Source organism: Perca fluviatilis, chromosome 13 (genome assembly GCF_010015445.1).
Source record: "Perca fluviatilis chromosome 13, GENO_Pfluv_1.0, whole genome shotgun sequence".
Lineage (NCBI taxonomy): Eukaryota > Metazoa > Chordata > Actinopteri > Perciformes > Percidae > Perca > Perca fluviatilis.
In genome coordinates this window covers 1995091-2019829 of record NC_053124.1, presented here as the reverse complement: position 1 = coordinate 2019829, position 24739 = coordinate 1995091, and the positions used below count along the sequence as shown (strand labels likewise).

At 42.1% G+C, this 24739-nt stretch overlaps 1 protein-coding gene across 1 annotated transcript in view; it reads right to left on the bottom strand.

The window, feature by feature from the left end:
* The window catches only part of col28a1a (collagen, type XXVIII, alpha 1a), a 53446-nt gene that overhangs the window by 4676 nt on the left and 24031 nt on the right, over nt 1-24739 (bottom strand). Inside the window, exons 18-33 of the mRNA XM_039821130.1 lie at nt 22655-22723; nt 22489-22560; nt 21473-21541; nt 21031-21102; nt 20606-20674; nt 15493-15561; nt 15236-15304; nt 15058-15126; nt 13582-13650; nt 13385-13453; nt 11903-11971; nt 11643-11723; nt 9066-9101; nt 8925-8961; nt 7127-7681; nt 1771-1919 (exon numbers count right to left, since the gene is read on the bottom strand). Coding sequence (XP_039677064.1) covers nt 1771-1919; nt 7127-7681; nt 8925-8961; nt 9066-9101; nt 11643-11723; nt 11903-11971; nt 13385-13453; nt 13582-13650; nt 15058-15126; nt 15236-15304; nt 15493-15561; nt 20606-20674; nt 21031-21102; nt 21473-21541; nt 22489-22560; nt 22655-22723 — 1623 coding nt within the window. The remainder of the gene's footprint in view (nt 1-1770; nt 1920-7126; nt 7682-8924; nt 8962-9065; nt 9102-11642; nt 11724-11902; nt 11972-13384; nt 13454-13581; nt 13651-15057; nt 15127-15235; nt 15305-15492; nt 15562-20605; nt 20675-21030; nt 21103-21472; nt 21542-22488; nt 22561-22654; nt 22724-24739) is intronic.

The window sequence follows — 24739 nt, the reverse complement described above, 5'->3', positions numbered from 1 at the left end:
CCAAAATTAACCCTATAATAACGACTTAACACAAATTCCTTTTTCATGCCACTAATTCTTTTGACACTCGATTTACGCACAAGAGTTCTGTGATTTGGGCCTCGGGCCGCCCCGTAGTTTGGGAAATCAGGAAGTGATGCTGCAGTAACTAGTGGTGTGCAGTACTGCAATATTTGGTATCGATCCGATACCAAGTAAATCGCTGATATCGATACGATACCGATACTTCACGTGACGATACAACTTCAAATCAGAAGAGGGGGGAGGAGGAGCAAAGGGTGTGACAGGAGCGGCCCCGACACAGACAGCCAGAGAAACTGCAGCGGTGCATACCGAAGACAAACTAAGCTAACAGTAAAGCTAAAGTATCAGTCTCATTACACTGGTATTGATCAATATCAATACCAATGTTGGTATCAATCTTATCGATATTTGGATCGATCCGCCCACCACTAGCAGTAACCTTGTGGACAGCTAGCAGAAACAAACCTCCTTGAGTAGAAATGGATAAAGAGAAGGGTCTTCTGAAAGGCAAGTTACGTTTCAAAGCCCTTCCAGATGGTTCTCTCCACAAGATTATTATATTTTACTAGTTATTTGCACGTACTGTCGATGTGAACCGAGTTACCACGGGAGTAGTCGAGTCTCAAACAGGCCTACCAAGCACACACGGCATACAGTACCTTGGGGTTATTCTGAAGAATATTCTAGAACGTATTGGTCAATGTTTTGGATTGTTGCAATAATAATAAACATTTGCATTAAGCAAGCATATTTGTCTGCTCCCATGTTGATAACAGCATTAACAACTTGAAAGATATCCTTTTTGAAGTACATTTGGAAGAGATAAAAAATGTGTGATTAATTTATCTAACTATGGACAAATAATGCAATTAATCGCAAATAAATATTTTAATCGATTGACAGCCCTATTTATTTATTTTTTACAATGCAGTCTGTTGTGGTTTCTATGCAGCCACTGTTTATTTCAATAAACAATGAAAAGAAGCTTGCAGAGACTTGTTTAAAAGACTCGATTGCTGTAAAAATGATGAAATGGGGTCATATTTATGCATATTCATGTATATAATTATTTTTTGATCATGCAAAAAAACAAAACATGCAAGAATTAAATCCCCCTTTCAATACTACCATGGATATAGAGCCACTCGGCCAGCCATGCCAAAACACTCATTTATGAACTTCAATATCCAATGGAAAATAATCTCAAAATAAAATAACACAATGTGGTGTCAACATAAAACACAGCGCCGTGTTTGTTTTAGCTACGATCCTTTTCATAAACTTAACTAGTGGTTTTGGCGCCTAAACTTAACTGGTGCATGACACTGACTCCTCTACCACGGCCCCTGAGAGGAGCGTCATCTGGCGGTGCCTGTAGCCGGCTCACAGTCACCTGTTGGCGGCTGAACACCTGCCGCTGGTAGCCGGCGTCCCGGAGCTCTGTAGCAGCTAAATACAACCAGCAACTGCTGCTGGGATTTTACCGTTCTATGGCACTATAGACACGTTACAGCGCTTTACTTAGTTTAAAATACTTCTATTTTAGGTTTATAATACATGGTCTATTCAGAAAACCGCACCCTGGTCCTACATGGGGACTCATTCTAACTAAATAATGACATACATACACATAAAAATGTGTGTACATTACAACAAGGTGTTTTGTCACATTCATCACCTGAAGACAGTTTTCTCAAGTACTCAGTCTATCTATCATTTTTCCAAACGAGATTAAAGCAGCATTACTTGGATGTTTTCCTCGACTGGGAACTCTTTGGAGCGGCGGTCTTCTGGAGCCTTCGGGTGGATTTCCATCGGTGGAAAGACAGAGTTTGGTAGAAAAGCCATTGTGTCATCCTGCTCACAAATCCGACTCAGTATTTTGCTTTCCAGAGCTGGACCAAAATGAACAACATAATTAGAAAGAATATTTTTTACAGGAAGTGACAGAGGAAAGATTTATAATAGTAAGCAGGATTAATAATACATCAAAGTAGTAGTAAGTTATACCTAATGTTTGACAAAAAATCAAACTACTGTTCATTTCACCTTTCACAACAGTTATAACAGTGTTATGTCAGCACATTAAGCACAGCCCTTCAGAGTGATTCTGTACTAGACCAACGGAGGTGTGACTGATAATATTTATGGAGTTTGTCATTCTACTGTTTGTTCTGACTGACAGAAACATGTTTTGAGTTGTTGGTACTACAGTTTCCATCATCCTTTCCATCCAGTGAGCCAGCACTTATCTTTACTGTAGCCCTGTTTTGTGCAGCTTGTGTTTCTTTACCTTTTGGTGACTCTGACCCATGAAAGTCATGCTGCATTATACGACAAGTAGATCCGACCAGCCAATCTAATTGGTCAACTGGACATTTAGAAGGTGCTCAAATCAGCATGACAGCACACCCAGAGCCGTTTGTTGACATGATGCTCATTACAAAAAATATTACTCCACCATTTCCATGGCAATGTTATAGAGTTGAAATAAAAAATGTGTAATCATGAAAATTAGAACATTATGTTATTTATTTAGAATATTTTACACTGTAAAAATAAAAAATAAAAATAAAATAAAACCCCTTCCTCTCTCCTCCCAAACCCGTCCCTACAACCTATTAAATTGAATAATTATTCAACTTTTATTCTTGTATTTGTATATTATTATATTTTATCCTGTTTTATTTTCATCATGACCGTTTTTAATTGCTCTTTAATGTTTCATGTAAAGCTCTTATAATTGCCTTGTTGCTGAAAGGTGCTGTAGAAATAAAGTTGCCTCTCCTTACAGCCCTAGCCTGTCAGTCAGTCCCCAGGGCACAGAGACCACCGTTGTGCCTGCTCGTGTCAGAGGAAGTGTAATGTCAACAGCACCGCGACCGCTTCCACCTCGCCATTAATATCATATCGCAGCAAACGCTGTCTGCGTGGAGTTTTGTAAAACTGTCACCACACTAGAAACCACTTTATCGGCATCGCCGTGACTCTCTGGGACTTCAACCAAACTGCAGAGCCCACGTAGTTTAGTCGCGTTTACTCCGTCCGCACCTCTGCACGCGTGTGTGTGTCGGACCTCTGCTCTCTGTCAACATGCAGAGAGGACAGATAAGCTTGCGTTTACTCTCAGGTACCGAAATCTGGCACCGTTTGATTTTACGTGAACCATTACTCCCCAGACAGCAAAATGTATTTGGGCCAGATTTGGACCAGGTCTTCATTAGCATTTGGCGCAGATCCGCTAAACGGACCTGGGCCGGGCTCATCTGTTCCAACGGCCCAATACCGGAACAGGTTGGAATTACGGATCAGAGACAGATCTGGGCCAGAATTGGCCCAGTACAGTTATTAATGCCATGACGTGTGGTGCGGATCTGGCCCAGACTCATATTTTACATCTGGGGCTCATCTGGCCCTGATCTGTGATTCATATTTACAAATATCCATGTAATTTTCAAAATAGTTTTTATTTTTTATTTTAAAAAGGCAAAAGAGAAAACTACAGCATGAACAACCATCTGACGTGAATCCAGATGCACAAAAAGAGAAAAAGCATATGTTTAAAGATCATTGTTAATTATTCAAATTACAAAAAAATACAAAACCAAGTAACCTAATGTGAACACTGCGCCTACTGTAGGTATATTTACTGCTCATTAGTTGGGTGAAACCGGGCACGGCGTCCACCCCCGCAGTCTTAAGGCAGATCTGGCTACTGATTTATCTCCGTGTCCGTGGCTTTGTCAGACATGCGATTCTTCCTCATTGCTCCTGTAAGACGTAGCCTACAAAAAGCACACAAAAGCAAAGAAACAAACAGTAGGCTATGTTAGATTAAGTATTCAAAGATTATTTATTACATGACATTATAGTAAAATGCTTGCACAAATGTGACGTGGTGTGTAGTGAGTGAATGAGTGAGAGAGTGATTAAGTAAAGACTAACAAAACTAACAAAAGACGGTTTAGCCGGGTAGCGCTAACAAACGATTTTGCAGCTAACACACAATGGACACGATAATAATAAGCAAAGATCACTGATTCAGCCTTAAAGCCTGTTCACATTAGTTGTGGATGTTTAAAAGAACCTATAGCTACTACAAGCATAGCCTAGCTATAGGTCTACTAGCCTACCCAGCGTATTGTCTGACACGTCTCAGGTTGTCAGAATGTCAGTGTAAACTAAGTTTGTAAACGTTTATGTTTAGCCTATACATATTTAACATATTAACATGACATCAACAGCAGTTTACTTTTACAATTTTACTTGTATAATGCACTTACCAATAATCACAAAGACGGTGCAGCCTGCAGTCTTCCTCTCTGCATTTCAAATAGAGTTGCGGGTTTATGCAGGAAAAAAGCGTTCCGTTAGTTGTGGCGCGTCCGGTCTGCGCAGCTCCCGTGGATCTGGCCCACACCCGCCGGGCGGACTCCATTCAGTTGTGGCGCGTCCGGTCTGCGCAACTCCCGTGGATCCGGCCCACATCATGATGTATTAGAACGGGCCCACACCCGCGGAGCGGACTCAATTCAGTTGTGGCGTGTCCGGTCTGGCCCACACCCGCTGGGCGGACATATTTCAGTTGTGGCGCGTCCGGTCTGCGCAGCTCCCGTGGATCCGGCCCGCACTCGCCGGGCGGACATGTGGCGTGTCTGGTCTGGGCAGCTGCCCCGGATCTGCGTTGCACCCGCCGGACGGACTGTCATTCTCAGAAGCTACAGACAAGTCTGGCGCAAAGTTGGTGCAGATCTGCATACTGAGTGTGACTGCTGCGCAAATCTGCTGATTCGAAAACGGATCTGGCACAGATGTAAATGCTGTCTGGGTCGGTAGTACCGACGTGATTCGGTCGGTACCGGTAAAATTACCGGGTTTGGTACCCAACCCTATTCAGCAGGCACTAGACATTTACTGGGGGGGTTTGTAAGAACATTGCCCCACAATATGAATACAGTTTGATTATATCTTTTATATAGTATATATAGTATAATCACTCTGGTGTAATTTTGGGTGAACTTGTTATAGAAAACCAAGTCTGTATGGACAAACTCTTAAATGTGCCAGCATGCCAATACAACAATAGTCAACAGCAGGGGCGTAGCCATAATTTCAGAAGTAAAAAGCAGAAGGATTTTTATTGAAAAGATCCTGTACCATTTGTCATCTGAGGGGAGAGTAGGGGGTCCGGGGACATGCCCCCACAGAGGATTGTTTTTGGCCGTAATACCCCAAATTTGGTGACCTCTGGCACATTCTAATACCACTATTCATATACCATACTATATCATATACACTGATCTTAATTTTTTGCATTTAATGAGTTTTCCTTCCTATATTTTTTTGTATGTATTTTCATTATATATTATTTTATTATTGCTTATGTATATGAGTCTATCAATCAACTGACGCAACCTGAGTAACGTGCACACTCGCCTACTTATGGTGCGTTCAAATCCACTCAGGCGTGTTTTAAGTGTGGGGGATAGAGGGCCCCCGCGTAGCCCGTGTCCGCTACTCCCTTGGTCAACAGAAGGATTGGGCATCGAGAACCCGTTCCAACTTGGAATCATTTCAAAAATTACGATTCCAATGGAACCGTTTGGAAAATTTGGTTTTTAATCCGATCATTGTTCGACATTTAACATGTGCATGTTTTGGTTTCCGTAGCGACCACTGTATTTCCAGGTGTTGTGTGGCTTTATTTTACTTTGAAAAAGCCCGGTAAAACTGTAAATCACTATGGAATCCAAAAAATATGTTCCTGTTATCTGTGATTCTGTGAAATAAACATGTGACCTGTTTCAACTCCACCCCACAAAGAATCTGAATGCAGAATGGATAAGTGCCAGATTTGAAAGGACGAATCGGAATTAGCCTTTCGCCAAGCCCCGCCCCCCTTAGTTACTGTTGCTACGTCCGACAAACAAATGGTCAAACACGACCAGCGCGACAGATTGCCATGACGGGAGGAGGTATACCCGTGCGTGTCAGTGACCTTTTTTGGAGCAATACCTCCGCGATATCCTCCAGATCGAAGCAAAAGGGGTTACAGTATGCAGTGGAGGGATGTATTAAAATGTTCGACTTTGTTGTAAACTGACGAAAAATAAAGTTGGGGAGCTCAAAGACCCAACACAACAGCAGCTAATGTAGCTAGCATTAGCTAACATGTTAACTAATGTTGGCTAAAGCTAAAGGGCTCGTTAAACTTAGCTTAGAGAGTAGGTTAACTTTGGTCCAATTTGTGTTCTTGCCTCTAGTTAGTAGATTTAGACAACACGGTAACTAGTTAGCTGTTAGCCTTAGCTTTGAGCAGACGTATTTATGCTTCGTAATGTTCAACACATTTGTCCACATGGTTTGATCCACTGTAGGCACCGCTCACGTTGGCCCTCATTTATGAAACGTTTTCTCTTGAACGTGAACGATTTATTTGTATTATTTCGGCTTGTTTTTCCAGCCCCTCTGCTGTCAGGAGACCGGGTCCAGCACGGGGGGGGGGGGCGGAGGACACGCACTCTCCCGCAGCTGTTGCCTCGTTCTGACTCATGAAAAAAATGAGTAAAATAAAAGACACTGCATAAACTCAGCTACTGTGTGTTTATTTAAATATAAGTACACCTACATGTAGGCCTAAGAGACTGCAATATAAGCCTGTATATTACTATTAGGACTATAGAATACATGTGTCAAGGATGTAGGCTATAAACTTCAGCTGGAGTCCGATTTACTACGGCAACACTGTTGACCGCATGATCTCTTTTCATTCCGCATTCTTTCTACAGTCTTTAATAACAGTTTTCAGGCTGCCAAATAGTACACACGTTAGTGCAAATGAATCCTCCAGACAATCTCTCGGGGTATCTAGTGTCCGATTTACAAACGCCGTGGGCGCACCGCTTCACCATCTTGCTTGTTTGTCGGACCTGCTCACATAGTAACGGTTGCTATGATGTGTGATTGGACAATGGCCGTTTTGGGGGAGGGGCCGGCGAGAGGTCAATTGGAATCAGAATTGTTAAAATCAAAACGATGCCCAACCCTAGTCAACAGTGTGGTTGTGGTTTGTCTGAGGCGTGAGGTGACATTGAGTGCTTACCGGGGAGCATCCTGAAGTCATCTATGAGGTAGACGTGCTCTTCATCAGGGTCAGAAGCAATAACATCCATCTGAGCCTGGAACTCTTCATAGAGAGGGTCCGTCTTGTTCGCGACTCCTATCACAAACATCTCGATGCCCTCAGCGTGGGCCTCCGTCGCCGTTTCTTCAAACTGCATGACGTCGCGGGCGTCGGCGTGGCCATCCGTTAACACCACCGCCACCTTCCTCACGCCAGGCCGCGAGGCCTGGAACAGCTGGTTGGCGCGATGGATGGCGCTGCCCGTGAAGGTGCCTTCGCCGAGGTACGGCATCTTCCTGACGGCGGCCTTGACGTCGTCCTGGCTGAGCTGCTGCTGCAAGCTGACCACCACCACGTCCACGTGGCTGTAGAGCACCACGCCGATCCGACCGGCGTCTCGGCTCACAGGCAGCCGCTCGATGACGGCGTTCACAAAGTCCTTCACCAGCTTAAAGTTCTCTGGTCCCACGCTCTCGGAGCTGTCGACCACAAACACCAGCTCCAGAGGGCTCGCTCGGCACTTGAGACCACAGCCTGGGCAACAGATGTCAGAGATAAATTATATACATTTATATAGGTAAACAAAAACATGAACCAATGCAAAACAAAGCTATGTAACACTGTAAGTACCATCTCTGACAAAATATGCTACAATAGTCAATAGCCTGGAATAATCATTACATAACTTACATTACAAATGTCTGTTCAGACTTCACTTAACTTAAAATGAAAAACCGAAGCACTGCAGAGCTTCTTGGAACTGGTCTTTGTGAAAATAAAACAGGGGGGCTCTTTGGTAGGGGGGCATAAACAAATCCAGTGAGAATAAAAAAAAAAAAATCCAAGGCACTTGTTTTTTGGAAAAAAGGTAAAATGCCTTTTTAATCCTGATAAGGGACCTCTCAAGACCAAGAAAAGTAATAATGTTTTTCTTGGTCTTGAGAGGTCACACTTTTACTTATGGGGATTTTGCCCCCCCCGCTTACCCCATTCATAATTTGGGATGGACTGGGATAGTGCGTTCCATTTATCTCGGAATTCAGAAGCCGGAGCTGGGAATGACGTCACACCCGAATCGAATGTGTTACATTTACAAGTCAATTTTTCGTTGTTGGGTAGCTCTAGCCAAGTTAGCTATTGTTAGCAATACCAGTTGATAACAACGCATTACGCTGTTTTTTTTGCATACAAATAGTGTAACATGACCACAGACAGAAGTTGGAGTGGTGTGTATGACTCATTTAGTGAGAAAAAGACAGAAGTGCTAAAACTGTATGTTACTACAGCTTTCACAACTGTGGGGACAGCCGTGTTAGATTTTGAACTCAGGACACTCGGTGGTTGTCCGAGTTCCGAGCTCGGAAATCCGAGGTCAGGGGGCGTTTCCAGCTTTACCTCGCAAAATCTGACTTCCGAGTACAAATGGAACGCACTATAAGGGAACACTGTTTTACAAAGTAGATTGGTTGACCCTGATTACCAAATGTCTGCACCTGCTGATTTGCTCACACCTGATGCATTATGTTTTCACCTTTCCTGTAACTTCCTGCTGAAGGCTGGACACCAAACGCATTGTTGTTTTTATTCTTATTCTACTTAGAATGTGCTATATGTAATAAAGTGGTGGGACTGCATTATATCATAAGGATGTTTCTAATATTTTGTCGACTTAATTTACATTTATTAGACAAATTGGCTCCAAACTAAGCAACACATAAACAATTACTTTTGACTGATGATTAAACTGCTGCCAAACTTGATAAAATGTGTAATTTACCACAGATTTCCCTTATAATCCTGATGACCTCTTCTCTCTGTGTGCAGAAACAAAGAAGACGAAGAAGAAAAAAGGTCTTGAATTTCAATGTTAAGATAGAAAGCTCAGTGTCATTTTGTCACTTTTTGTCACTTTACTCACCTTCAGTCCTGGTTCTCCCTTTTCTCCAGCCCTCCCCTGTAACATTAAACTCCGATTAGGAAGTGGAATGATAACAGAGTGTGGGCCAATCTCCATAGGACAAGCACACAGTGAGCTTATGTAAGAGACAACACATTCTCACTCCCATCGCGTCAAAAAGAGACGCTTGGTCAGGTGCCTTTTGGCGTCATATTTAGATGTCGGGACTCTTGGCGTCACTATTTGACACTTTCGGGACTCGCGTTTTGCCCTTTAGCGTCATATTTAGAGCCTCTGGGTCGAGACTCTTGTCGTCAATTTTTGACGCGCTTGGTCGGGACGTACGTTTAACTGACATGCGACACAAGAACGGGACAGTTAGGTTTAGGAAAAGATGGTGGGTGGGGTTCCAAAATGTACATTTCAGTGACATGCGGGACAAGAACCCTGGTCTCCTGGGTGAAAGTCATACGTGGAGTTTGCGGGGGGGGCAGGGGGAGCACTGCCCCTGTGGTGGCTGAAACAGGTAATTGCATTGTTTAAAAAATTTGTGGAATAATTACTTCTGGCATGACCAGATGTTTTATTAATATTTTAAATAACACAAAACAACTAAATAGTGGTAGGGTAATACATCTGATTTCATAAAGGCCTACTGCTTTAGTAAAAAAAAACTTTTTATACGACTTTTATACGTTTATTCCACTTATTCCACAAGTGGAGAGGCCTCGTTCACCTGTTTGGAGCTGGCTGGTGAATGTGATGCTCGTATAGGCCTTGCTGGATACACCGTGACCCTTTTTGTGGATCTACTGATCGCTGTGGATTACTTTTTTTTTCGTGTCATTGGATTACAGCAAAATACGGATCTTTTTTCTTAATGTGTCTTAACATTTTATGGTGTGATTGCGCTTCATTTCTGCATTTGGAGAGGCATCTCAACAGACTGGAGGTCCATCACTGATTGTTCACTGTTACATTTTAGTTGAATTTAAGTGTACAGCCGTGCTGCAATTGGATTTCATAAGGGCGAATTGTTAAATTGTTACAATGTAATTTAAAATCTTCTTTAAAAATAAACATATATGTTTATTTAGCATGTTTGTTTTGTCCATATGTGATTGTGCTGTGTTCCCCAAGTGGTAAGCCAGGTCTCAGCTGCTACAATGAGTGTTTTTTTTTTTTTGCCCCCCCCCGGCTCAAGTGTCAAATTCCGCTTATGGTGAAAGTCCTGTGTTGTTTGACCCATTCACCCCCCGAACCTTCGTCCTTACACAGAGTTTAGGTCTTTCACACCTCTACTGTTGTCTCTCTTAATACTACAACATCATCTTACAGCGCCGCGGTGAGTTGCCGCTCTGCCCGTTGTGTCCCGTACAGATGCTAAAGGGTGAATTTTTCGTCGGTATCTGACGCTGAGAGACACAGACCAAGCATCAGTATTTTACGAGTTAGGAGTGAGAACGGGTTGGTAAGGGATGCTCCAATAGAGCTGGGCAATATATCAATATTATATTGATATCGTGATATGAGACTAGATATCGTCTTAGATTTTGGATATTGTAATATCGTAATATGGCATAGATTTAGTCTTTTCCTGGTTTTAAAGGCTGCATTACAGTAAAGTGATGTCATTTTCTGAACTTACCAGACTGTTGTAACTGTTCTATTATTTGCCTTTACCCACTTAGTCATTATATCCACATTACTGATGATTATTTATCAAAAATCTCATTGTGTAAATATTTTGTGAAAGAACCAATAGTCAACACTACAATATCGTTGCGGTATCGATATTGAGGTATTTGGTCAACAATATCGTGATATTGGATTTTCTCCATATCGCCAAGCCCTATGCTCCGATATCACCGGTAATGCTAATTAATGTTTGTTTTCATCCAAAACAGTCATGTGATTATTATTATTTCATCGAGATAAATTATCCCGCTAGGGGCCATTCATTAAACCATTTTAAAAGAAGAGAGCACAATGAGATGATTTCATTAAAAGAGCTCCTGTAAAATGTCAAACAATGGAAAACCATGTGGAAAACAAAATGAAAATACGACATTTATGTTGGATACGCGTATTCATTTAGGGAGGTTACAATCTCTATATTGGTCCACACAGATGTTTTCATTTCCGTCTCTTCAGTGACAAGAAACGCTTGAAATGCTTTATGTACGTCAAAAGTTATTCGCTAAGTCTGTTTCAATTGCGCTTGGTCGCTGTTATTTGTTTCTATCGATACAGCAAATTTTTCTACATAAATTTATTTTTGTGAATTTTGTGTAAATACCTATAAAAACAGGATGGAAACATATTTATAAAGCTTCTTGCAATTACTTTTAAAACTATGCAATTAAAAAAAAACATTTGCGGTTTGAGAGATTAAACAATAAAATAAATTGAAACGGAGAAATAAGCACCACTTTTGTGTAAAAAGAAAAAGAAGAAGAAAAAGAAACTGAGTCCCACAACAAATTATAGCTGAAAAACAAATCATTCACAGAGAACTGTGATCATCACAGACCTTTTGAGGAACTGCTTGGGAGATTACTATATAAAGTTATTCCAAGACTGGGCATGTTATATTACCATTGGTCCAGTAGATCCCGGTTCTCCATAGTCTCCCTTGTCTCCTTTCCTTCCCCGGTCTCCAGCAATGCCTCTGTCACCCTGTGTGTTTGTGTGTGTGTGTGTGTGTGTGTGTGCGTGTGTGCGTGCGTGTGTGTGTGTGTGTGTGTGCGTGTGCGTGTGTGTGTGTGTGTAAAAGCAGTCATTAGTACAGCAAATTTGGAGCAATATGTCACAGGCCATGCAGCCACTGGCACATGCAGTAGCTGTATTGTTCTTACCTTCTCCCCTGGAAGGCCATCCCCCGGTGGCCCCCGAGGGCCCATTGGCCCCTGAAACCCAGGCTCTCCCTAAGAATAAAGATGGATAAATTTGTTAGTGTGACAAGAGTATCATCAGCATATAGAGGTATCTGGAAGTCCTTCCCATTGAATGAAACACCGCAGATTGATTGGTTTGATGGAACAGCAAAGGCATACGACTCAACAGGGACAACCTATCAACACGCTCAGCTCCACCAGAGCTGAGTGCTGAATCCTCAAAAAAAAGAACCTAACCCACCTTTGGTGAACAACATGAAACAGTTGGAATTCGGGTTGGGTACCGAAACCCGGTGCTAATATGGCACCGGTGCATAAACTACCGGTATCTACCGCACCAAATACCAACATGGATTTCGGTGCCTCAGACGTTAGAGGCAACAGAAGCATCGCTGCACGTGACCCTAGTTAACACATCGATACACTTGAATATCGCAATATTTTATTTTTCAATACTGTATCGTTTTTTTTTTACGTTCAAAAATATTCATGTAAGACAGTGGTTCACGTTTATGTTGTGTTTAAACCCCCTACCGCTAGATGGCTATGCTGAGACGCAAGTGTCCTTGCCTAACAGTGCCTAGAAATGCCTGACTTTTTACTAAAAGCTAACAACGTAGCTATGGCTGAACTTTGGCCTACTTTAGCCTATAAAAATTTGTTCACTAAGAACTTGTGAACCACAATCCCTGTGTACTGAATTGTTTACCTAAAGTAATCTTCTTTGACTTTTATGAACATCATGTCATTAGTTTTTCTAAAATTATACTAAAATCCCAATATATCGCCTTACGCACAGTATCGAAATATATTGCAATATATTGAATCGTGACCTATTTATCGTGATACCATCGTATCGCCAGATTCTTGCCAATACACAGCACTATTAGCTACCGTTAGCTAGTAGCTGGATTAAATACGGTTAAAATGCTGACATCTTAACGGTGTAAGGTGTGACTGTATTTCACTGTAGAGGATTCCAACACCGGCACGTACAACAGTCTGCTGCTATCGCTGTCGGAAAAACAACACAGACGGTACGTTTACTTGAAACTGGTAGCCTAAGTGGTGCATTCAAACTTATTGTAAAATACCCTTTTCTGATCTGGTGGTTGTTTTTGTCTTTTAACAGCAATTTACTGGTGAAATAAGTTATTGTTATAAGTTATTGTTATTACATTTTTAATAAGTCATTTCATTTAGACCATATGGCCTTAGCAATAAACAAGCCGACTGTCTTGTGCTCTTCCTTTTTTTAATATATATTTTTTTTAAAGTATCGTTTCAGGTACTATTTAGACACTGGCCCTGTTTTAAAAGTATCGTTTTAGCACTGGTATTAGAAAAAAAAAAACGATACCCAACCCTAGTTTGAATACATGTGTGATCCCATTGTCTTGAAAGACACTATACCAGCCTTTGTTAAGTGTTTGTATGCTCTACCTTTGGTCCCTGAATGCCCTCTCCTGGAGGCCCCATCATGCCTGGTGGGCCAGGCTGCCCTGTAGAGCCCTGGGAATACCACACATCACAGCAACTCAAGTCATACGGCTAAAATCATGATGATATGCAGAGGAAATGGTTTCTAGGAACAATATAAGTTGTTTAACTCCTTTCAGACTGCATGTACACACACTGACCTTCAGTCCATAAAGCCCAACTCCAGGAGGGCCCGAGGGCCCCGGCACGCCCGGCAAGCCTCTGTCACCCTGGCAAACAGAGAAACTTAATAAAAATATGTCCCACTGCTTATCCATCTTATACAGCACCTTACACACATTTTAGTTTGTTCCATTTCCGCTATTGTCTCTTTCCAACGACAATAAACACAGGTCAACAGTATCTGTTTGAATTGGTCCATGTAGCCTGCTATGAATTTCACAACCATATCCACCTTTATGAGGAGGTCATATTTTTTTGGCTCCGCTTGTGTGGAAGCTGATAGTCAGACGGTACAACGTCTTCTGTGAATCAGCTTCTGGCTTGTACAGTAATATGCTATGGCTATTGTGTACAAATATTTCAATATAAAAAATAAAATCCTATTTTCTGACTCTGGTATGTTGAATGACACTACAGTTCCTATGAGCTTTAGTGAATGTCCCTCTGAGGACTCTCCTAACACTTCATAAATACATTTAGTAACACTTAGGGTTTCCCCCAGTCTATTGTAAGCCCAGTGGCCCACCGTGCCTCAGTTGTCCTCCACCAGGCCTAAACCACTGGGAATTATTTTTTTATGTATTTTAAGATGTTTTTTTAAAACTACAGTTACAGTGGGGCGGCTCGGTTGGAAACGTGACGTAACATTAGTTTTTACTAATGACTTAATGTAGGGCCCTATGGCGTCTGTCTTAAGGCTGTACTCCTTAAATACAGTGTCAAGAGAGGATGCTGCTGTCCAAAATACACTCCATCCTGGACAACTCCTCCCACCCACTCCACAACACACTGGTCAGTCTGAGGAGAAAGGGAAAAAAAAAAAAAAAAAAAGAAAGGGGGGGGGGGGGGGGGGGGGGGGGGGGGGGGGGGTCCTGGGTGTTACACAAAGGGGGAAAAAAAAAGCCCAACCCGCATGCCCCCACATCACATTTCAATTGTGTTGAACAATTATGTACATTATTTACTTCCAACATTGTCAAAATGTGTTATTTATTTTCTACTACTTATTATTCTATTTTCATTGTATTATGTTATTTTTTACTTTATAACTCACAATACAATTTGTGTTACAATCCATTTGAAACAATCTTTATAACCTAATCTCACTTTACTTCTACTTCTAACGTTTTTATTGTTTCTTATTGTAGCTATGCTACTTTATACACTTATTAATTTGCTCTTTTTTTACTCTTATTTTACCGTGAATTTCACTGTGAACAACTGCCACCAATTAATTTCCTTGAGGGGATCAATAAATAAATAATAATAAATATGCTGATTCTGATATATGCACGATTCCTTCCATGATTGTGTTATCACAGAAACTGTTGGGCTCTACAATAATGCTGCCATCAGTCTGGGACTGGCCCGCGCCGCGCCCTCGTTGAAAAAAAGACACTTGCCACCGGGCTAAACAACGTTTCTGGGGGAAACCCTGAACACTTGTGCTTCACCTTGGCTCCCGGTAGTCCTTTCCCTTCAGGTCCCATCTCTCCTTGCACTCCTGGTAAGCCAGGCAGCCCCTAATGATCAAGGAAAAGATGTTCATCCACAAACCTAAGTCTTTCTCACACATTGAATATGAGGATCATTCAACTGTGCTCCTCATTTTTGATGTCCGTTTCCTCTCACCTGTGGTCCTGGGAAGCCATCTCCCTTCATTCCTGGCGGCCCCACAGGTCCAATGTTTCCTTTGTTACCCTGAAGGAAGAGCAGAAGAACAGTCAACATACTGGGGGACAAACAGTTAGAAAGTATAAAAGATATACTGAACTGCAGGTGGGTATATTGCAAACATATTGTAATGTGATTTAACTGACCTCAAACATTCAGACCCTACATTATTAAAGTATCGGGGAAAGTAATGAGGCGTGATAGATAGATGCTACCTTCGGGCCAATGATTCCTACTCCATGTTCTCCAACAGGTCCAGCTGGTCCTACAGGCCCAGGATCCCCCTGTTTTTTTGGACAAGTGAACGAACAACCCACTATTATGGCTCATAATATAAGCAATACAATCTATATACTTATATACCCCCTCAAAATTGTGTTTTGTTTGATGTACAGTGCCTGAATTAGACCAAGAAAATGTGCCAGTACCCTAATTCATCAGTTGTGTGACATGATCATTGCATGTGTCTTGGATATATTTATATTCATCATATATATTATAGGCGTGAATCCGAATAGTCGACTATTCGGCGATTCAATCTAAGGAGCCTGATTCGACCAATCTCACAGTCTGAAAATGTGGTTATTAAACAAAAGATCATTCCATTTGGCCTTCAGTATATTGGGGGGCTGGATGTCGGATTTTGCATTGAATTGCTTGTTTTGTTTCCGATAAATCATGATATAGCCTGTATAAGCCTATTAATAATACTGTTAATTACAATTAAAAGTAAGGGTACTCATGTGGACAAAAATCAGAAGTGCCAATACTTAGTAATTGTGAGTACTGGCCCATTTCAGGCACTGGTTATGTATCAGGAGACTTCAAACACAGTTGTGGTTAAACAGATGTTATTTTTCTAAATAGTCTAAATTTATAGCTATAGCTACTAGTTTCTTTACACATTGTGATTCTACACTCTAAACAAATGTTTAGAGTGTATGATCTTCTTCAAATAGAATAAACTATTCAACAAATATATATGAGGAAGATCAAATTTGCCCCATCGACCAGCTACAGTGTACAACATTAAAATGCTGCATACATGTTATTGCATCTGTAATAATCCAATAATATGATATACTGTATAAATAACTTAACAACCAAATAATTTCTCTGAGGGGATCAATAAAGTATTGTGATTCTGATATATACAGTATATACACACAATTCTGCTGCATTATTGATTACTTTTACTTCTGTCTTGTCGCACTTTTACTTTGTAACATCCTGCATGCAGAACTTTTACATTGTGGTATTGCTACTTTTCAGTGTTTCCTCTATGTTAAATTATTGTGGCAGTGTGCCATGGCAACATTTCTTCTGCCACGCTATCAGAAATAGGGGAGACGCACAATAGTCACGGTTGCCTTTTAAATGATCCTGCCGACATAATGCACCAACGGGGGGTTGGCTGCCACTCACATTGCAATTTAACAACAAGGAGAACTATTCAGAGGTTATTGGGACCGTCCAGTTTAACTCCACATACTGTTGTGTTGATGGAGTTTATTGTCAAAACGTTCGCTTTCTTCGAGTCAACTATTAAACGACCAGCTCCACCAAAAACGTCACCGCGGGAGATGGCTTTGAAACGCACACCCCAAAATCAAGGTAAGAAATAAATAACTAAGGCTAACATTACAAGAAACATAAACAGGCTAGCTATCTAAATGTTATCGATCTCACGACGTGACTTTTTGCCCAAAGACAGCGTTGTGGAGAGTGAAACGGGAGACTAGAAAAAGGCGTTCAGGTAGTGGGTTGTTAGGATGGCTACAGTAAATCATAGGCTCCTGTTATCTGAAAGATTTTCAGTGTAATGGCTCAATATCTCAATGATTTCGACAATGTGGATGAGGTCGTTATAATTGGATGGCCTGTAGCTTCAAGCCCAATTCCTTTGGATACAAGCGTTACATTTTGGAAGATAGACGGGATTCTGAACAGCGATGCGCGTGCGCGCACACACGCACACACACACACACATGCACCTGACTGGGAAAGATACCGCTACGCTCGTTACTGTAAATAGGCTACAATAAAACCTAAAAGTATTTAAAGCTGCATGGATGGGCCCTTGCGCACTTGAGCGCGTCGTGGTTACTGGCGGACTCCGCTCCTTGCGACCGTGCATTTGCGCGGCACTCAGGCACCGCAAATCGACACCAATGAAAAGGGAACTCCGTGCTGAGTTCAACGATACCTCACACAAGACTCTAGGTCATACAGTTCATTAGCTGTGAAAAGGGGAGTGGCTAAATTATAGGGGGCGGGCCAAACCATCACCAATTAAAAAGGAACTCTCTGCTGAGTTCAATGACACCTCACACAAGACCAGTGTTGGTCATCTTACTTTAAAAAAGTAATTAGTTTCAGTTACAAATTACTTCTCCCAAAAAGTAATTGAGTTACCACATTGTAAAAGTAATTAGTTACTCAGCAAAGTAACTGTGACGTTATTTTTTATGTTCTATAACGCTATTACGTTCTATAACATCTTTAATGTTAAAGTTGCTGACCCGAAAAATCAAGCATTGCTTTGGGTTAGCAGCAGCAACAAGTGTTGTGTTAGCATGTGTTGATGTGAGGTGATCATAAGATTGGAGTTGCTTGAGGCAGACGTGGATAAAGTCTTTTTTCCTGGGCATAGCGTGCGTGTTACATAAACATTTTTGCCTTTAATTTCAATGAGTGAGAAGTAGTGCCGCTACTTCCAGTTTGAGAACGCTACCTTTGAATTTCCCTGGCCCGTCGCCATTGTCGCTGTCTTGTGTTTAGTGGTAGTCAGAGCGTGCAGTGAGACAGCGTGAGCAGGGCATCCGCTCAGCCAATCATCATCGCATTTGCAACGGTGTCATCATCCCCCCCCCCCCGTTCTCTCCAGGCAGCTGATGTGCAGCCAAAGCCTGACAGCTCACACTTCATTCAACCAAATTGTAGTAACGCGCCACTTTACATTCTCAGTAACGATAACGCCGTTGCAACGATGGGAAAAGTAATTAATTAGATTACTCTGTTACTGAAAAAATAACGCCGTTAGTAACGCCGTTATACTTAAACGCCGTTACTCCCAACACTGCACAAGACTCAACCTTAGATGGGTCAGCAATTATGAAAGGGGGCGTGGCTTAAATATAAAAATATAAATACAGCCAAACCATCACCGATGAAGAAGGAAGTCTCTGCTGAGTTCAATGATACCTCACGCAAGACTCTACCTTAAACGGTTCAAATGTTATGAAAGGGGGCGTGGCCTGAGTAAGTGGGTGTGGTCGTATTATAGGGGGCGGCTCAGTATCACATGTAGACCACACATTCTGAGTTTCATGTAAATCGGATGATGTTTGTCATATAAGGCGCATTCCTGTTGCCAGCGGGGGGCGCTATTACCAAAAGTCAATTTTGGCCTGTAGGTGTCCTCAGGCCTGGACCCTTGTCAATCGTGAGAAATTTCGGGCGGATACGACAACGTACACTCAAGTTACAACAACTTCTTTGTTCATCGCTAAACACTCAAAATGGCCGCCACGCCACGCCCACACCATCTGACGAAAAGTTTTTCTTTTAATAACTTTTAATCGGGAAGGTGTTGGGATGGTACAGACCAAGTTTGAAGTCCATTCGATGAAATCTCTAGGAGGAGTTCGTTAAAGTATAGCACCTTGACTTTTAGGCCTACTTCCTGTTGCCACTAGGGGGCGCTATGACTTTAAGTAAATATCGGCCTTTATTGTCCTCAGGGTTGGACTCTTATGAATCCTGAAAAGTTTCGAGCCAGTTGGACAACGTACACTCGAGTTACACCCGCTTCCTGTTTTGATGGCAAAACGCACAAAATGGCCGCCCCGCCACGGCCACGCCCTATGAAGAAAAGTTTTTCTTTTAACAACTTTTCATCTTTAACGTCTTAAGATGGCACAGACCGAGTTTGAAGTTGATCGGATTAAATGTCTAGGAGGAGTTCGTTAAAGTACGACATGTGGAAATGGCCAAAATCGCACACATTTTCGAACATTGAAATCAAAATGGCGGACTTCCTGTTGGGTTTAGGGTATGGCTCTAATGAAGTTTTTTGTACATCTTGACATGTTACATATGTGTACCAAGTTTCGTGAGTCTCAATTTTTTTAACTTTGTAGGGGGCGCTAGCGAACCATTTTTGCGCACCTATTCCCAAAACCCTTAAAATACGTAAATTTTCACCAGACTTGATGCGACCGCCAATTTTGGTGCGTTTTTCAATATGTTAAGCCCCTCAAAAAGGTGATTTATTTGCAGAAAATAATAATAATTCCTTCAGTTTCAATAGAAATATGTATCTCACCTGTCTACAGGCATACACATGTAGGAAGCGATATATTTCAATCTGATCTGTCTGGGCAGTCCACTCTCGTCCACACTGTGCTGTTTACACAAACACAGCTCTACTCTACTCTAACTAGCACATTTTGACAAACAAGCTAAAACGAAAGCTGTTGCAGTGTAGTCTAACTGTTTATCTTATTTTGCCTCAAATCTTGAAATTTGGGCCAGAATAAACTCCCCTTTCTGGTCTACCTATCCCTGCCTCTGCTGAATTATTTTTACCCCCGGTGGGGACAAAATGTAACCCCACCCCTCAAAGTGATCAATGCTATTTCACCAATAGACCATGTATTATATACCTAAAATAGAAGTAAAGTGAACAGTCTATAGTCTATAGTGCCATAGAATGGTAAAATCTAAGCAGCAGTTGCTGGTTGTATTTAGCTGCTACAGAGCTCCGGGACGGCGGCTACCAGCGGCAGGTGTTCAGCCGCCAACAGCTGACTGTGAGCCGGCTACAGGCACCGCCAGATGACGCTCCTTTCAGGGGCCGTGGTAGAGGAGTTTAGCCAGAAAAAGTAAGCGTCATGCGGCAATGACAGTAAAGTTTAGGCACCAAAACCACTAGTTAAGTTTAGGAAAAAGATCACAAATCGCAACCTGGTAATAACTGAACATGAAATTGAAAAGTGACAGTACATTAAGCAGGAAAAAAGCTTTAGTTGCCTATGCTGCAACAGTTTGGCACAGAGATGAATCAGAATACCTTGCCCTAGTCATGTCTGTGGTTGAGGCTACATAGTCCATGTTTGAAATTATGTTTAAATGTAGATGATTGTGAGCACCATGCATGTTTAACTGTGCAACAATATGAATGTCACCCATCACTCGATCATAGGAGCTAAGCTGGTCAGTCAGCGTGGCTGTTTGTTTTGGCCGTTTGTGTGTGTGGGTGTGTGTGTGTGTGTGTGTGTGTGTGTGTGTGTGTGTGTGTGTGTGTGTTTGTGTGTGTGCCATCACCTTTGATCCTGGTAAGCCACGCCCGGCCGGTCCAGGTAGGCCCATCATCCCTGGACTCCCGGGCTCTCCCTGAAAACAAAGGGGTCATTAATAAATGACATCACGCGGTCAGCAGGTAAATGCATGTGTCAAGACAATCAAAGCAAAGCAAACATGTACCATGTATTCCTACGTCTTAAATACCTTTTTTTTTTTAAACAGCTACTGATGTCTGCTCAGTGTCATGCTTTGGATTTCTGCTTCTACCATCTTAGCAGTTACTGGGCCCTGACCCACTCTAATAACTCTCCAACTGCATGGGTCCCGTGTGTGTGTGTGTGTGTGTGTGTGTCCGTCCTATGTGGGTATGTAAATCCCCCCAGGGGATTAATAAAGTGGTTCTCCTTATTCTGACAGTACTTAGGCGTAAACTGTATTCTGCATACCTTAGCTCCAGCAGGTCCAACGGGGCCTGGAGACCCTGAAAGTCCCCTCGCTCCACGGTCACCTCTGTCCCCCTGTGGAAAAACACCTGCACATGACGTCTTACATCCCAGCCTGTCTGGTACTGTAATAGGAAGGTATATTTTGAATTCCCAAGGAATCTCTGCTACTTAATACAACAATCCAGTAAGTCAACATTGCATGTACGTACCTGCGTAAGTCAACGAGGACATTATCAATACCGATATGTAAATATGTACTGTAACCACTTACACAATTCCAAGTAACTACTTGCGTATGAGCCAGTTTTTACAAGTTGCACCTACAAGGAACCCACATGCAACAGCTATTCATACAAAGCAACTTTGTTCATGTTAAACAAACAGCTATCAGGATATCCTCGTGGATTCTGTAAATAATACCTGGGCAGTGAGTATGCATTACCTTTTCTCCCGGGAAGCCTTTGCCCGGTGCTCCCTCTAGGCCTCGCAGACCTGGCAACCCCATCTCTCCCTAGATTAAACAGCAGACCAAGCCGCATTACAGCATTAAACCAACATGTGCAAATAGCGGAACACAAACTGCTTTGTGACACGTGTGCGTGTAGGCAGAGGAGGGAGCAACATCCTGCTGGAAACTCGAGAAGGACCTTCAGCGTGACTCTTTAAAGACAACATGACTTTGCATCTTTACTTCCTTGATATGTCAATCATGCTGAAGTGAGATGCTGAGGTGGGACATGACACAGAGAGGGGTAATTTTATGTTCACTCCTACTGTTTTTTTTCCATTTCCTGTTTTGTCTCCTAACTTATTTCTAACTATAGTAAATCCAAGTTTAAGTCTGGGTCCTGATTGGTTCACACAGTCTGCTATACATTTATCAGAGCTGGGAACACCTGAAACCATCAGGGTCACCACAGATTTTTTGCTTTGGAGCAAAGTTACCTAAGGGCTAGGTGGACTGTAACTAAATATATTTATCTTTTAGTTCCTATAACAGAGTACTTTTACTTAAGTAAAGGATCTGAATACTTCTTCCACCACTGCCTAAGGGGATTAACTATCTTTTAACTTGCTCAGCTATCTCACTGTGTTTGGTGTGAGAAATGTACTGATGCTAATTCATCAGTACGACGATGCAGGTTATCAAATGATAACGGTCACTCAATCTTTCTCTGGAAGCTGATTCAAAAGTTTTCACACAACTACATAATAATTTAATTTCAAATAATCATCTTGTTACACAATGATGGGCCCATGTCATAGATCCACTGTCTTCCAGAAAGGGACAGTTTTGTTTAGATCTTTTTATGACTACCCATTTCAAAATATAGAAAGTAGGCTACCTGTTTGGTAACTGGGTAAGTTCCATATCTGAACTGCACTCAAGCCAGATTGGACCATATAACTTACAAAACTTACAAAATATGAACCTTTGGCCTGCAGTCCCTGACTCACCTTAGGCCCAACAGCTCCATCCTCCCCAGGAATGCCAGGTATCCCAGCAGCCCCGTCGGGCCCGGGCTCCCCCTGGAAAAACCACACATTAACTCAAAACTCCTAGGTCCCACTGTGCTTTTTCACTGAACAGGCTTTATTTAAAAGGGGAGTTTGGTTGTCCTACCTTCGGTCCTGGTTCACCAACACCCCTATCTCCCTGAGGTCCAGGCTCTCCAGGGAAACCCTGGTCACCCTGGGAAACCATATAAATCACTGACTGATCACATCACATGACCAACAACAGAAAGATGCTTTAGCGCTCCCTAGCTGGTGGGTAAATCTAAATATTTCAAGATTTTACATCTTAAAGCTTTGGTGCGTAACATTTTGATATTAATGAACGTCCGTTCGTACATTTTCCAGTTTTCTAAGTTTTGATTTGTTTTTATATATAAAATAAAAAACACAAATATTGAACAGGTGGTTGCCAAAGGGGGCAACCAGAGACTAGTGATGGGACATCCGACTCTTTTACGTGAGTCGGTTCAACCGGACGGTCGTTGGTTAGCCTACCGAGTTAATAGATTCGGTCACCGGTTCGCGTGCCCTCGGCGGGTAATCGCGTTCCCCCGCCAGGAACCAAGACACCGCGGAAGACTCGAGCGGTTGTGGTTACATTCGGTCTCGACATACTATTTACACACTCATACTGACCAACACTAGACTCACGCACTTGCCACGGTTACATTCGGTAGCCTGGTGGGCGGTCTCCTCATGACAGTCTAACTACCATGTAGCAACATTCACTTCAAACATTTAACTTAACATAACTACCAAGATAACATTATGTGATATAATACTTTCCCCTTGGTAAGGTAGTCTATGAATTTGTTCCATGAACACAATTCTAAAATGCACGAGACATAAAGGCTTCTGCTATCGGATGATAACTCAAACTTGCCGACAACCTAGACACCCGTTTGATTACATAGACTCATGCATTAGGCACGGTTACGGTCTGGTTCAGTAGCCTGGTGCGCGGTCTCCTGGTGACAGCCTACCTATCACGTAACAAACATTTAACTTAACATAACTACTAAGATAACATGACGTGCATTTGTATGTGATATCCATCGATAATGTAGTCTATGAATTTGTATGTACACAATCATCTAAGATGCACGAGAAATAAAGGCTTCTGGGATTGGTTGATAAATCAAACTTCCCGAGAACAAATGAAGTAAAAGAAAAAAACAGGGGTGAGTCGGTTCATTGACGTATGGCACTCTTGTCTCCCGTCGCTATGGGCGTGCCATAGGGGGCTGGGCCCGCCCCCCCACTTGAGGCACAGATCTCTTAAAAAAATTACTTTATCTGGAGACTGGAGACTGGAGAGAGGACAGCGCTGCCTCCACTTAAAGTACCGGTAGGTTCAAAGTCTCTGTGCGTGCGTGTGTGTGTGTGTGTGTGTGTCTCATGGCAATGCATATCAATCTGTTGACTGCTTTAAAATGCAATGTTTGAGAGATGCTTTAATAGAGATCTAATATGTTGTATAGTCAAGTGTTTTATGGATATTCATAACATTGCTTCTATGTAATGTGGTGTAGGCTATAGGCTACCTGGTCATATTGCTGTTGGTTATGTTTAACGTGATAATTACCTGCTGTGCGAATAGCGTATTCGATTATTATAAATATACGTACTGTAGGCTAAAGTAATTGTGCCCTCCCATGCATTTCATATGCCCCTTAAGACTGAGGTCTGGCGACGGGTCTGGTCTCCCGGTTCAGTGACACGAGTCGGGGTAATTAACCGGCTCTTCGGCTGAACCGCTCTACCACTGAGCCACATTTTTATTGGGTGGGCTGGCATTGGGTGTGGTGGGTTGGCGTGGGAGTAGGGCTGGACGATTAATCGAAAATGTATCAAGATCGAAATTCTGAAGATGTTATCGACGTATTTTTCCCGTGACGATAATTTTGATAATTTATTCCTGTTGGTAGGCCTACTTTCTCCTTAAAACATTCTACCGTGTGTGTAGTCACGTGACTTCCCCCGGACCAGTCAGCTGCATGGAAAGCATAACGGAGGATAACTCAAACACAGAGTCCTAGTCAACTGAGCAACTTGTGCCCCAAAAAAAACACAATGTCTGTCGTCTGGAAACATTTTGGCTTCAGAAAAAATTATTTAGAACAATGTGATTAATTATCATTCATTTATGGTCATCGAGGTAGAATGTGCAATTAATCGTGATTTTGATTTT